Source organism: Pagrus pagrus (genome assembly GCF_965226575.1).
Source record: "Pagrus pagrus genome assembly, chromosome: 14".
Taxonomy (NCBI): Eukaryota; Metazoa; Chordata; class Actinopteri; order Spariformes; family Sparidae; genus Pagrus; species Pagrus pagrus.
Genome location: NC_140198.1, coordinates 29,606,569 through 29,622,378, shown reverse-complemented (window position 1 = coordinate 29,622,378; position 15,810 = coordinate 29,606,569). Strand labels below are relative to the sequence as shown.

Sequence of the window (15,810 nt, the reverse complement as noted above, 5' to 3'; positions counted from 1 at the left end):
AGCGACCAGCCTCTGCGTTGCTAAGGTAAGTTGGCAAGCTCGTCGCATTTGGCCGTGAAGTCAAGCGAGTTTGCCTTCAAAATAAAAGATTAGAGCTAGTCACTGGAAAAAAAATAAATAAAAAAAATACGTGGGTTATCTGGTTGTGGAGGTAAGCCAGAGGCATATTATTTATGCTGTGTAAGCATGGGATAAAAGTAGATAAAATCAGAATCAGAAATACTTTATTATTCCTGAGGGGAAATTGTTTATGTTACAGCTGCTCCCATTCAAAGTTCAGAATATGAAGAAATAATAATAATAATAATAATAATAATAATAATAATAATAATAATAATAATATCCATTTATAAACAAGAACAACAAAAACAAAACAAAAATACAAGAAATGTACACTCCGCTAAAATAAATATACATATATACAGAGCAATAATGCCAAAGTTGAAAACTTTGTGTCTGACACTCAGAGTGAGGAATTGAACAGTTTGATGGCCACAGGCAGGAATGATTTCCTGTGGCACTCTGTGGTGCATCTGAATCATTATGACTGAATGAAAGATTATATTAACTGCCAAAGCAATACCTTGTATTTCTGATGCTTTAAAAAAGGGGAAATTAAGGTTGTAAATGCAAGCACTGATGTGATGATTTTTATCTCAGTTAAGTGTCTTGCCTTAAAATCAATATCTATCTCTTGGGTTTTCAGTTGGAAGTAAAACATGCAAATCTGGGTTTCCCTCAAGTTACATTGCAGAGTGCTATTTGATATATTTATTTGTTTGTTTGTTTTCCCCCCACAAAAGGCACTGTGGAAGTTAGCATCCTGTAACACTTCTCCAACATTACAATGATAATTTTTGGAGAAGCTAGCATAGCTTTGCTTCACATTGGAAGATATTGAACTATAGCAAAGCTACCCTACAGAGTGTCTAGTTTGGTAAACTCAAGCTACTTAGAAATAGTAGTTCAAACTACTTTGTACAATATGATCAAATTAATGATATAGGCTACATTTGATACAAAATCATGACAAATATACTGCAAAAAGCGCCCACTTGTTCACAGGTCATATATTAAAAAACAATAGGCCTAATGAAGTATTGAAGCAGAGGTAAAATAAAAATAAAAATCATTACTTTCCTTTTATTGCTCAAAAGTGTTTTGACAAAAACATTCCCCCAAAAAGTAATTTAATCACTTGTATCACTATGAAAATGTAATATAATACTAATATATATATAAACTTTATGCCTATGAAATATAAAGTAATAGGTTTTTATTTTTTTATTTTTATCCTAAACCTAGTCCTGTACTAATGTGGCATAGTACAAAGTGAAAGATTAGACAAAATAGACCAACAAAAGTGGAACAAAATATACAAACATTAACACAAAACATAACAAAAAGAGGTCATGATTTTAATGTTACTAATACACATTTTAGTTCTATGTTTTAGTGGGAATATTGAATGTGTTTGTGTGCATGTGGGACTGTGCAGTTATGAGAAATAAGTAAATAAAAACTAAACTGCTGATAAATAAATTACACTAGTCAAAGTAAGTAAGTAAAAACTGAAACAAAGGTCAAAATCATGATGAAAATGAAAAATATAATAATAATGGGAATTTGGGTTTTGCAGGGGTTCAGTGCAGCCTGGGGAGGGGTAACACTCTTTTTCTTTGTATTAGTCTTCTCATATTTCGCTTGTTGGTGTCACTGCCGAGGGAGCTGGTCCACTGCTGGTTATTACTGGTTCCTAATATTTGGCTGCCTCCAGACCCTCTGGGAGGGAGCCAGTCCGCTGTGAGTCAAATGTCATATTGGTGTTCTTTTTCTTTTCTTTTTTTTTGTCATTTGTTATTTGAGGGGACTTCATCTATCACCCCAGTTACTCCCACACATGTTGGGTTCAGTAGACCCCCAAAGAGGACATCATATATTAGACAGGTAAATAAAAAGGCACAAAGGGAAAAGTTGTGACAATGAATAATGGAAAATAAACAGAATCATGTGTGCAGGTGCATAACACAGTGTTCACAAAGGTTGATTGCAGAACATCCTCTGCCTAACATAGTGTGCATGCACATGGGGTGGCATTCACAAACAAACACCGCTATTGGCACTGGCGTTTCTAATGATATACTGTATGAAACTATATTAACTGCCTATAATATGAGTGATGACCTCTTTGACTTTCCTTACAAAATAACCACCATAGCATGTGCGTGTGATTTTTTTCATGTAATTAAAAAAATCTCTTTCTTAAATTGACTGGCCATTCTTTCATTTTAATAATCAAACTCAGTTTGTCTCTTCATTACCTCTAACTAAACATATAAATATATATTCTGCTTGTTTCGCTATTGCTGTAAATGTGTTTCAAAGCTATAGAAATGTATAGTTAACGAGTGTATTATTTTGAAAGCTATAACCGGAAATCCAGTGCATCATTGTGGCTAGCTTGTTCCTGGCACTTGAAAGTGTTGGTGATGCCGTCAGTTCATATGGCTAACACTACTGTACAGCACCTGCTTAAACAATAAAGAGATGTGGCAGCTTGAGGACATTGCTCTTTTTTAAAAGGATACATTTCCGGCGATTACACAGCCACCATTTTATGGAAAATGAAAATACATGGAGTCATTGGAGAGCCACGCGTTTTCTCCCACAGTTGGCAGGCAGGTATCTTCCTATAGCCAGGCGTCGCACTGGGAAAGCATCATCTCACTGGCACCACCGCCGGCTGGTGATTTAGCATGAATGCTAGCTAACTAATGTACAGCACGCATGTTTGTATTTATCCGTAGAAGCAACGTAAGAAGACGGAGATAGAGGTTCCTTTAATTCATGAGTTGTCGGTCCAAACCTCATGGGTCGTACACACACGTCCCTTCATAGGTTAAAACCTCCAGACGTGAACTCTGAAGTCACTGTTCCCTGTCAGCTCATAATTCCCTCAGTCGTTGTGAAAAGACACCGCTGGGACAACGGACACTGCTTTTTAAAGTCGACATTCATTTGGCGTCTGTGGAGTGTGGCGCGCCCTTTATTCCGTGGTTTTGGCTTGTAGGCTGGTAAAAGAAGCTTCAGGTATGGACTGTCCGGCAGGATAAATGATGTGGACCAGCTCCTCAGACAGAGGACCGACCCAAGCTTGTCACACCACACGGGCTGTGTACGGAGCAGAGTATGTTAACACTGACCAGCTCCTCTGAACCAGCTCCACACGCTCATCACCCGACTGTGAGGACTTCACGGCTTTGTCCATGCGCCTGTCCCCAGTTGTGTGTTGTGTGTTGTAAGGCGTCTGTGTGTGAGAGGACCGACATTGGACCAGCCATGATAGGACATGTCTTTGTCCTGCCGGCTCTTCAATTAAAGGATGTCTGTATGCAATGAAGTTATACACAACCTCGCGTGCAGCATTGATTAAAACCAGGAGCCCCCCAGCGTTCCCACATCAAGGATTATTGAATTACTGCACACATGCAGTAGATACAAGTTGATGATTAAACATTGAACCTGAGACATATAAAAAAACAATATGGAACATGGAACCTTATCTGAGCTTCTTTTGGATTACTGTTGGCCCTATCATCTGGTATAGAGACACCTGTGATCAAATCATTTAACTGTGCTTAAAATCTCATCAGTGGGATACATTTTTTGCTCATTTTGCTGGGCACAGACTCCCTGGATACTTCCTCAGGGGCCCGCTGGTGGTCACTGGACTCCACTTTGAGAGCCACTGGTTCTGGATCTCTTCTCTGTGCTCTCGGAGCAGAGAGTAAAGTTAAACAAAACCCTTTCTATTTTCTTTTTGACCATGCACTGAAGACTGAACTGGAAGCCTTAGCAAGAGTCAAGTTTACACATTGTCAGCCATGCCTATCAGAAAAAAAGGTGAGTTTACAGTATGTGTCACATGTCTATTGAGAGTGTTTGCTCCTCCAGCATCAGACCCTTTTGTAAATGTGACGGACCATGGGAGCTGTCACTTTGCCAACATCGCAAAAGTCATGGGACGTCTAAACTCAAGCCTTATAAGGCCCAACAGTTCCCTTTAATTCAAACAAGCCTAATCCAATATCAAATAAAGCATATTTAAATCGCCAGATCCAGACTTTTATTTGGAGCCATGTTAAACTGTACTGAGATATCAGCCATGTTAATAAGCTTGATGTTTTTTCTCCATCAAGAGCCATGTATTACTCCCCTAAGAAATTAATGGAAATGTCGAAACACGCCCTATCTCGCAACGTTTAAAAAAGTGAGAAAACACTTTTGGATCTTTCCCTGTATATGGCTCCACACCAGAAGTTAAGTGTTTTCAGTCTATTCTGCACAAAGACCGATCCTCCACCCAAGTTAAGTGAAAATCTGTTCAGTAGTTTTTGTGTAATCTTGCTGACAAACAACCACCCAACCAACCTACTAACAAACAGACACAGGTAAAAAAACAAAATACAGCAGAGATAACAAAAACTTCTTAAGAGAATATTCTTACACGTATTTTCCTACTCTCTCTCTTTACTGAACTATTTGTCTTGTTAACCCGTAAGAAACACAATGAAACTTAACACAGACTTGGTTTGTGTCCACTCTGGTTTGGTCCAAATAAATCCTCAATTCACTGACTAAGATTTAAAAATATTCCAGCTCTACATGCCGCTTTCACCAGCTGCTGATGCGCAACTCTCTCTCTCCCATTTCATGCATCTCCTGTCCCCGCCTGCCATGTCTTCTCATCCCTGGAGTCCTAGTCCAGGTCAGAGCTGCTGTAAATCACCTCTGTACTCTGTATGTCAAACTGACATCTGTTGGTCTCAGGGGCTGTGCTGACTCCGAGCCTGGTGTCCAGCCATGTTCACTGAGCTGAGCTTTGATGCCTGTGGTGACTCCTCCCGTGAGGTGGTGGTGTGGGCAGACGGCCAATAGGGCCATGTAGCTCCACAGCTAACTGAGCTACTTCTTAATGGCAGCCAGTTCCAACAGCAGAAGATAGCACTAGCAAAGAGTTTAGTGAGCAGCAGGTAGTGGTTATGCTGCCCGCTATAGTTTTGAATACATACTGTATATTATATCAATCATGGAAATTAACCACGAAAACACCAAAGACTGTCTCATCTGCCCCTCCTCTGCAGACACAGCTCGCGCCTTGGGACTTTTGGAGGAGTACTGTACTAAACTAAGGAAGCCAGAGGAGCAGCAGCTCAAAACTGCCATTCAGAGAGTATTGGGGATTTTCCAAAGCAACCTGTTTGAAGCTCTTCTTGGTAAGTCAGTGAAACACGACTTAAACATCAAGCAACTGGAATTTTTTGGAAAGTTTCTGGCTTTCAGAAAAACTAAATATTGTCTATCTCAAGCTTGATGCTTTTTTTGTGATCTTGCTTGATCTGTTAATGTCTTAACAGCGGACGCATCTTATAAGTTGAACAATATTATGTTAATTAATATGCTGTTAAATAATTTATTTTTGAATTTATTTATATTGGCATATTTCCCATTGGACATTTTGGCTGTTGATATTTTCCCCTACTAACCAATCACACAAGATACCTGCAAAAAGCCAGTATATGCCGGCTAATGTAAACTCTGTGTTAAAACACTTTAGTTTTTGCTCCCATTTTAAATGAGTTAAAGTACAAGATTCAAGACTTTTTCTGTGTACACAGAAGGGTTATTTCTCTCAAATCTTGATCACAAATTTGTTCAAAATACCTGTTTGCACTTTTTCTTTGCCAAGATAATCTATCCACCTGACAGGTGTGGCATACCAAGATGCTGAATAAACAGCTTTATTACTCTAACTTCTAGATTCCACTGGATACGTGTCCGCTGCGTTACAGCTCTGGTACGATTTTGCTCCGTCGTCCTCATCCGGCAACCCCCACCAGCTGCGTTTTGAGTCCGCCACGGCGCAGCTCCGCTGAACAGCTGGAGTTAGGAAACCGAGGAATTCCCACGATAATTACATAATCACGCACGACCGCAGTTATATGTATGTGTTATAAACACAATAACACAAAGTGTTCTCGACCAAAGGATTAGTAGAAGAGCGCATATTTGTCTCTTTTTTGAGGCTTTTGTGCTTGTATCAACACGGAGTGTTTTTTTTAAAAAATTAACCGGGTGTCTTCTTGTTGTTTCGTGTCTGAATTCCTGTCTGCTCTGTGCTAAATTCGGCTGAATTGCTGCGTTGTGCTGCGGCATCCGCCAGAATAGAAGTCCTGCGTATCTGCTCCGGAGGGCTGCGGACACGCAGTGCAGCGGACCTGGTGGAAGTTAACACATAGGCTGTGCCCAAATTCAGGGGCTGCAGCCCTCGAAGGGCGTATTCGAAGGCCAATTACGTCACAACGCCGCACGAAGGCTGTCCCAATTCGTAGGCTCCTTCAAATGCAGCCTGCCCTTCCCTCTTTTCGGGGGGGGGGTAAGGGCAGGAACATCTGGTGGCCAACCAAGAAATACTCCGACGGCTAGACCGTCCCATTTAACAACGGTGGACGAGGCCTTCAAGGTCTCTCCGAAGGACCCGGCCTTCGTGGGCCGCAAAGGCCGCGTCCTTGAAGGCTGCAGCCCCTGAATTGAGACACAGCCATAGACTAGAGTACAACCGATCAGCTCCACTGCCGTGGCGGAGCTGTAACGCAGCCGTAACGTATCCGGTGGAATCTGCGGGCCAATAAAAGGCGACTCTAAAATGTGCAGTTAAACCCCTCGACACAATGCCAATGATGTTGGAAGTTTTGAGGGGGCATGCAATTGGCATGCTGACACTATCCACAAGAGCTGTTGCCCTTGAACTGAATGTTCTGAACTACCACAAGTCATCTCTGATGTCATTTCAAAGAATTTGTCAGTGCAACCGGTCTATGGCTCCAGATTAACTTTTTTCACCGCCAATTTGGAAACAACCTGAAAAACAATATTAACCGCCCAGATGTGAACGTTCACTGTCCCAAAATCAAAGTTTTGCTTTTGTTGTTCGATAAATGTAGTAACATTCAAAGTACTTTCAACTGAAAACGGTACTGAAATGAAGTTCCTCAGTACATTCCTTGACCGTGAACTTGTGTTGTCACATTAAACTGCAGTTCACTGTTTAAGGCTTTATGAACAGAAACTGTCAAGTCCTCCTCTAGTTCAACTTCCAAAGGACGCAGGGTCAACTCAAATTTCTGACTCAATCACTTTTATTTTTCGTTTGGCTTTGTCAGTTGATTGGTCTGCTCAGTAAATTAGGTTGTAAACCTTTAAAGACAAACAAAAGTTAACATTTTTATTAAACATTTTAATTAAACATTTTTATGAATTTTAAGTGAATTCAAACATTTAATTAAACGTTTTAAATGAATTCAAACATTTTAAATGAATTCAAATATTTAATTAAACATTTTAAATGAATCCAAACATTTAATTAAACATTTCTGTAGGTGCCATATGAGTAGTTAAGTAATTCATGGTAATTTCAGTTCATGGTTGAGTACATTTTGGATTTGATATTGGCTTCATGATTTAATTGCATTTAAAAATGTTAATTTAAGTTATAATTATTATTTTATTAATATTTGCAACATTATTGTTTCACACGAATGCTGATATTTCATTTAGTGATTTCATTATTATATTTTGTGTGGTGGATAAAAATAAGAGCCTGTAGCTTTAAGGAGGAAGTTTCAGTTTTGAGGCTCGGTGTTTTTTAGGAGCTAAGCTAGGTGGATGACTTGTGAGCCGGAGGAGCTCACGGTTTTTCTGACCGTGTTCGGAACGTGTAAGAACAGTGTTTGGATCGTGTTGAACATCGTGTAGAAGATGTATACTTGTTCTTTTTGCATTTTTGGTGAATAAATATAAAAGAGAAACCACTGTGGAGGACACACTTTATGAAGAACACGCATCAGCCATAAGCTCCAGTGGATTCATGAAAGTTTTATTGGAAAACCTACATTTTAAAATGAACTTAAACATTCAATTAAACATTTTAAATGAATTCAAACATTTAATTAAACATTTTGAATAATTAACCGCTTAAGTCTTTTAAATGGAATAAAGAAAAATCTAATTTCATGAATTTCTCAAATTTTTAGTAAAGTTTTAACATTTAACAGAATTGTAACATTTTTAACTTTGTATTATCCTTTTTTATCTTATACTTATAATTTTCCAAACTCAAAATGATATATCATTTTAGCACAAACTCATTTAACACAAAATCAATGAAGTCAATGCTGCAATGTGTTCCTCAACCAATCTACACAGCAGTTAACATAAACTTGAACATGTTAAGCAGCATTTCAAACACCATGAAAGTAAATAAAACATTTCACCGACCATTGGCGTCTTTGGACTGAACCTTTGAGTGAACTTGGAGCTTCTTCTCTCTGAAGTTTGTTCGTCTGAATGATTGAGATCCTCCATGTCTTCACAGGTGCTCCAAATCAGTGACAATGACTGATCAAGTAACCAGCAGCCAGTTTGCTGCTGCTGGTGCACTCTGGGAAGTGTAGTTATTTGAGACCCATTCCTGAGATTCAGCTCAACAGAAACTCTCAGTCCTACTGTGTGTTTAGCTCTTTAGATTACCTCTAGGGATCTAGCTGATCAGGTTTTTTTTCCCCCGATCCCGATCCGAGTCATTTAATATTTAGTATCTGCCGATACCGAGTCCCGATCCGATACTTAACCCTAACTAATATTTTCCTAGATAATACAGCTGCATTTAGAAAAAATTACCTGCATCCAAGCTGTTCCTTAGTAGGATTTTTTTATTTTGTTGAAACAAAGTAAATACTTTCATATGGCTCTTTCTTATTCTGCATATGCTATTGCAACATTGGTTTTCATTTGTTTTTTGTTTTTTAACAAAAACAACAAGTAAACAAAGTCAATAACTAAACCCTGATCCTCTACCACGGAGATGGGCTGGTTATCCAGAGCGATGATTTCAACGACCTTCTCTCTAATATTTTTGGCCATGTCGCTGTCTCGAGGATATTTCTCTTTCCTTTTGAAAGTATCCGCGTTGGGTGAACTCGTTGTATTCCTCTGAGTGTTGGTTTTTTATGTACCGTATAAAATTTGTAGTATTAAATGCAGCTCTTTTGTTTCCCCCTCGCGAAACGGTCGTATTGCAGATGTTACATGTCGCCATTGGACTGCTTTCACTTTCTAATTTAAAATATTTCCACACTGCAGACGTTTTATTCACAGGTTTGCCAGAGTAAAGTTACGCATGTGTCTGCTTTCTGCCACAAATTGTGCTCCGTTTTCGACAGCTGATGTAAAAATCATCAGGCTTGGGTCCACGTTCAAAATTGCCTCTGTTACCTCTGTTAGCTCTGTTAGCTGTAAGCCCCCTTAGCCTAACACATGGCGGTTGGTAGAGGGCTGTGTTTTATATCTGACGTAATATCATTTTGTGCTATGGACGCTTCATATCTCGGTCAATTAACACACCTGCGAGTAATAGCGAGTGAAACAAAGGAACTGTTTACAGTATATCAATGTAAACACAACACAACAGTATTAATGTAGTTTTTCTTATCTGGCAGGGTGTTGTGGTTCTTTTTCAAGGCTTTTGTGCCAGCTTAACTCAAATGTGGGTTACAATGGTTGTTCAGTATGCCTGCTTACACAGACATGTGTTTGTAACACCAATAGAATGAGCTGTTCTCAGAAATTAGTATCATGTATACCTCATAAGTTTTTTTTAGCAGATACTTTGTGACAAAAGAATGCAACAACTGATCAATGGTGATTATATGGGTACATAAATATATACATAGTAGTCATTATTTCGGTCTTTACAATTTTAACAATGTGCAACAATGACTTTGCATAGAAACAAATGAACTATATAAGATAAATGCCAAAAAGGTATACAGTGAGAAAGGGGGAAATACTGCCCTCTATTCATTTGATGATCCTTTAAGTACATATGAAAGCATCAAACATTCATCTAAGATGAATTATGTGTTTACATTTTTTAAATAACATCATGAAAATTGACAATTAAATTATATGTAAGCTAATTGTGGCTACAAAACTATTGCAGTTTGGCACAGAGTCAAGATGTTTCAAGTTGATGTATTTCTAATTTAAAATGAAGCTTAGATCATTTTCCCTTGTTCTTTGTTCATAATACAATTTGTGGGGTGAAGTAGTTAAAATGACAAAAAAATCTTACTTATTACTTACTTACTTATGTTGTTGATGTTTGCAAATGTTTCAGTTTTTAGTATTAGGCTATTAAAATTGTAATAATTGACCAAATTGTTTCTGGATCTCTGCAGTCCTCTAACTAAGTGGTTCTCAACCTTTTTTCAGTGATGTACCCCCTGTGAAATATTTTTTCAGCCAAGTACCCCCTAACCAGCACAAAGCATTTTTGGTTGAAAAAAAGACTTAAAACAGAGCACTGTGCCATCAGTGTCTGATTTATTAAACTTTGGAACTGATAAACACTTTCAAATTTCAAACATTTGAAAAAAAAATATTTTGAACAAAGGCGTGTACTTTGGATCGTAATTCCAACAGCCTGTTGAGTATTCTCCCTCGAGAGAGTCAACGCACTCAGCTCCTATATTTTTCGGAGGCAGCTAAACAGGCGTGCAATTAAGTGGCCTTTACTTTATGAAGTTGATCACTTTGATGCTGTCTTTCAAAACATCATGTAACACAGGGCTCATTTTCTTGGACACCAATGCCTCCCTGTGTATGACACAGTGAGTCCACATCATGTCGGGGTTTTCTTTTTTAAGGCGCGCTATTAGTCCTCATGTGCTGCCTGTCATTGATGCTGCTGCGTTGGTGCAGATGCTGCTGCAGGATTTCCAGCTCAAACCATTTTCACGGAAAGTAGCGTTGACAACATCAAATATGTCCTCCCCCTCCAAACTTTTGCAGAATAGTATATGCTCATAAATGTCGTCAGTATCAACGTATCTCACAAAAGCAACAAGTTGTGCATTTCCACTGACATCTGTGGATTCATCCAGCTGGAGTGAAAAAGAGTTGCTAAGTTTTCCCACAACTTGTTCGACAATGTCTGTTCCCATTCTATCTACTCTGCGGCCAATGGAGTCATTTGACAAAGGCACAGTCTTTTATTTCTCCGCTGCGTTTTTGTCCAGCATAGTCTCGGCCAGCACGACAGCCGCTGGAAGGAGCAGGTCTTCAGCAATAGTGAATGGTTTCTTGGCTTTAGCTACGAGCAAAGACACTGCATAAGAGGCCTCCAGGGCTTTGGCTGATGTTGTGGAGGCCTTCCGCATCGTGTCTTGAGATAACCTGTATTCAGAAAGTTTACTCTTAAAAAACTCAGGTGGCTTACCAACATGACATCCATGTTTGGGCTTGAGATACAGCTGCAGATGTGCTGGCTTCATGCTACTGTTAGCTAATTTCTCCCCACAGAAAAACCACAGTGCCTTGGGTGGGTTGCAACTTGTGGACGTAAATACCATTAAAACGTATGCCTCAAGATACTGCCGGAATTTTGTCGGCTTGTGTTTGGCCTTTTTTGGCACTTGTCCCTCCATGTTTTCAACAGCATTGCTGCTACGCTTCAACCACGACTCCATCATTCATCGTTTGAGTTTTCAAGAGATAGACAGGCGGTGCCAAGTGGCATATGACAGGTTGGGTCAAACCATCCTGATATGGGGGAAACTCTGGGTTTTAAGGATAATGAAATTGAATAGCTTACTGAATATAAAATTCAGTTTATGCAGCTATTACTGCTGCATGTTTCTGTGGTGATGTAGAGAAGAGGAAGGGGATTGCTAACTACAAAGTGGACAGGATGTTAGTTAAAACAATGACGCTTAGAGCAGCTTGAACTTTCTCTCTTGTCAGCATTGCTATCAGTCTAGTGTTAAAGGCGCACTATGTAGTTTTTGAAAAGAAATCAAAACTCAGAAAGGTAAAATTTACATTATTGATATAGTCATACTACAAACTCAGAAATATATTTATAAGAAATATGTATTTGATACATATTCAGAGTGTAATAAGGTCCCTAGAACACTGCTTGAAGTAGAAAGGTAGCTACTTAGAAGGGTCCTGCAATTATAAAAAAAGTAAATTAATGTGTTGTCCTTTGAAGACAGTTCTTCCCTAAAACTACATAATGCACCTTTTAAGGCCTAAACATTTTTTTGCAATGGGTACCATAACATTACCAACTAACTGACACTTGCTTCACTCATATACATCTGTATAAGGAAAAATATTGATACAGTTTCTGATAACACTTCAAAAATCCCAAAGAAACAAGTGCCTGAATATATCATTCAATAATTTTATTCCGTCACAAACATTCTTTCATTCATTCATTCATCATTCTTTTCCTTTCCTGTTCCTATGTCTGAAATCAGGTGACGGTCCAGAATAAATATTTTGTAGATAATAAATATTACCATCTGGACAAACTCCATTAGGAGTCCTTTTTCATTTAATGTGTGGATTAGATTTTATAATCTCTCCCCCTGTTTGAATGCTTACATAATATCCTGCAGCAGATTTTCTCCAGGAACACCCTCATATATTGGATGCATAATACTGTGCATAAAAAAGTTCACCTCCATTCCATCTCCGTAAAAAGTAATATTTGATTATTGTTCATCATTGACCAATATAATGAGCCACCTAGTTAACTGTCATTTATTCATCAAATATATCAGGATATATTAAGTTGTAGTGATGGAGAGCAGTGACACATGTTTGCTTAATGTTTGAGATATAGTTTTGTAAATGTCTATAATTCCACACAATTTTCATGGTTTCTTGTTTGTTTTTTAGTGATGATGCAGAATGGTTATTCATTACTCTTTACTACTCACTCAATAAAGATAGACCCTTAATGTTCTACCATTTCCTCTGGCAGTGATGAGGAACAATGGGTCTATGTAATGCAGAACACAGTAACAACTTTGCAATGGAATAAATGCCTCCTGAAATAGATGTAATCATCTTACAAAGCATTAGGTGCTGTCTAATCTGGCCAGTGGCGTGGGTGCCCCAGCTAAACCCCACACTGCAGTGAATCGGTGTGTGGATTAACCCATTCATCATCCCTACTACTCTTCTGTCACTCATTTGTACGGTAGAAGACTTAGTGATCTGTTTACAGCATGAGCTTTATACTTCCTTTGATCACAGGGAAACAACTGTTACTACTACAGCTGAGCCCTCCATTCTTTCACCGTGCTTTTAAAGTGCTAATGATTTCCCAACAGATTCTTTATTGTCAATCCTGAAAATCAGGATGTCATTATTTTTTAACACACTATAAATTGCAATATATTCATAGCAGTTAATATAACATAACAAGTCATAACAATATATTTGTTTGAAATGCATGTTGGTTCTGAGTAGGGGTGTCAACGTTTACAATTTTTTCTACACGTGTACACGGGGCTTCTAACCGACGTGTACCCGGTTACACGTCGGAGATTTATGATCTCTTTCTTCAGTTGCGCTACATAACCACTAGAGGGTTCTGTTTCCATTCAACCGCCTCCTAATCCCATTAAATCAAAGCCTACTTATGACAGAAAGTAAAATTGAGTTGAAAATAAAATCATCATTTTGACAAGAAAACGTGAGTGAAAGCTGAAAAAGGTTTAACCTTCTTTTTAAATAATTGTTTTAACTATTTCTCACAGTTGTACAATTTGTTTTTAAACTTATAGTTCAAACTGCATCCCTCTCTCGCAACGGGAGCTGCGTCTGAATTATAGTAAAAGTAATCTGGAATTGGCGATAGACAGAAACTAAAATGAGCCAAAGTATGCTGAAGTGAGAGGAAAAAACTTCACCTTTATATCCACAAAGCTAAAAAAGTAGAGGGGGAATCTCACAATTATTCACTAAAACTGTCAGAAAAAACATTTTTTTAACTCTTTTTTAGACGCGAGGATATGTGATCGGGTCGTAAAAAGCTGACACAGAACACCAACCAACAATATAATGTACAACAACATGTAACAATAAAGGCTAAAATAACAAGCCATTAACAGTTTTTGTTTTCAGCAGGACGACATTTGAGCATGGAGAAGATGATGAGCACCGCGCTCTTCTCAAGTCCTCCGCAGCCTATTCTACACAGCAGCTGTCTTGCCTTTAAGTGGTCTCGCTGGTCTGAAAAACACAAATGGCTGTGGCCGCAGGTTTTTTTATATATCAACGTAACATTGTGCCCCATGCATCTATTATGTATGCGGATAACTGCACTAGTGGGAACATTTAATTGTATAGTTAGTTAATGTTATTATCTGAAGCTTTCAGGCAACATTATCACCCCTAAAAATACTATAGGCCTATATATTGGTGAGAAATAAACGAGGAGGAGGAAAAATTACGTGTAAACGGTTATTGATTTTTCTAAATGGTTATGATTTATTATCCGTGTACCCGTTTACACGTGTAGATGTTGACACCCCTAGTTCTGAGACACAACTTCACTCACACTTATGACTACAGATATAGCACATTGTATGAGAAAGATGAATCCTGGGATGAACCCTACAGGGGTGATGATCTGGGTTTTCAACTAAAGCCATCATCCAGCAAAATTTGAGTGTGTCCAATACTTTGCTTTATGACCAAATTCCAGCAAAACCAGTGATGTGGTCGAGTTTATTTTTGTGCGTATACTATGGACTGGTCAGCCAGTGAACTGAGTGGTTACATATCATCTTATCATTAACCGACATTTGTATTGTTAACTCTGTGACAAACCAGAGGTGGATGAGGAAACAAGATGAACTACAAACGGGGCAGTCTGTGTATTCCCCCACTTGTGATGCACTCCCACTAGTTGCTCAGACAGACTGCTCATGTTCCTGCCCATACATGCAAAAGACTTGTTGCACTTGTGGACAAGCATTATCCGCATTGACTCTCATGAAGTTTACATTGACTTTAGTAAAGTTCTAACCAGTATTTTGAGCGCATTGGCAGAGCTGCCCTGCCCTTGCACAGCCCACTGATGACAGGCATGAGAAAAAGAGAGAGGAACTTCATCTAGTGGCCAATAAAATATGCGGAAGTGCACATTCCTAGATTGGTTTGTAACTGAAAAAGTTTCAATCCCAGATAAGATTTGTCAGTGTTAATATAAAAATCATTGTTTTCATTATCAGTTGTTTTTTGTCAGTCATGGGGGCTCACTGGCATCACAGCAATCACTGGCCTTACTTCCCTTACATGAAATTATCTTAATGAGTTCCACACAGTGAGGTTCTTCTCTGTCCTCATTTTAAATTTGGGATCAAAAGAGAGCACTGTTTCCCTGAGTTGAGTTAATACAGAACCATCAAGGAAACCGGGCTTAGGAACTGGAAAAGGGCAGGCCCTTTCAAAAATACTTGGCAGGTGATTGGACGGACGACCCATCTGTCACCACTCTCTATCACAGGCCAACTTCAACCAATCAGATCAACAAACCATATGATGTTGTAGGAGAGCGCTACCAATGGAGCAAGTTGGTAAATCAAACAACTTGATGAAGGATTTTCCATTGACAAAAGTTGTTGTTTTTAACTCTTCTTTCAATAAAGAAATAATCCAGTTCTGATGTAAATGAAATTATAACAACATCAGTGCCGGAGCTTGTGCAAATGGTTTTTACATTTTTTTTTAATGACAGCCAATTTGGCTGTTAACGTTTCAAAATTCTGCCCATAAAAAAACAAATAGCGGACATATGTTTTAAAATGCTAAATAGAGTGGACATTTCAATCAATTATTTCTTTATTTGTATAGCATCTTTCATATATCAAAGTAATACAAAGTGCTTTA

The 15,810-nt window shown here is 38.6% G+C and overlaps 1 protein-coding gene across 17 annotated transcripts in view; it reads left to right on the top strand.

Moving 5' to 3' along the window:
* The first annotated feature begins 2,326 nt into the window (after positions 1-2,326).
* Positions 2,327-15,810, top strand: part of dlg2 (discs, large homolog 2) — a 355,738-nt gene continuing 342,254 nt past the window's right edge. For 14 of the 17 annotated variants that reach the window (XM_084373899.1, XM_084373897.1, XM_084373882.1 and 11 more), the window contains exons 1-2: positions 2,327-3,903; positions 5,145-5,276. In XM_084373899.1, coding sequence (XP_084230025.1) covers positions 3,885-3,903; positions 5,145-5,276 — 151 coding nt within the window. In that variant the 5' untranslated portion in view covers positions 2,327-3,884. The remainder of the gene's footprint in view (positions 3,904-5,144; positions 5,277-15,810) is intronic. The other 3 variants (XM_084373894.1, XM_084373895.1, XM_084373896.1) reach the window with 1 other exon arrangement.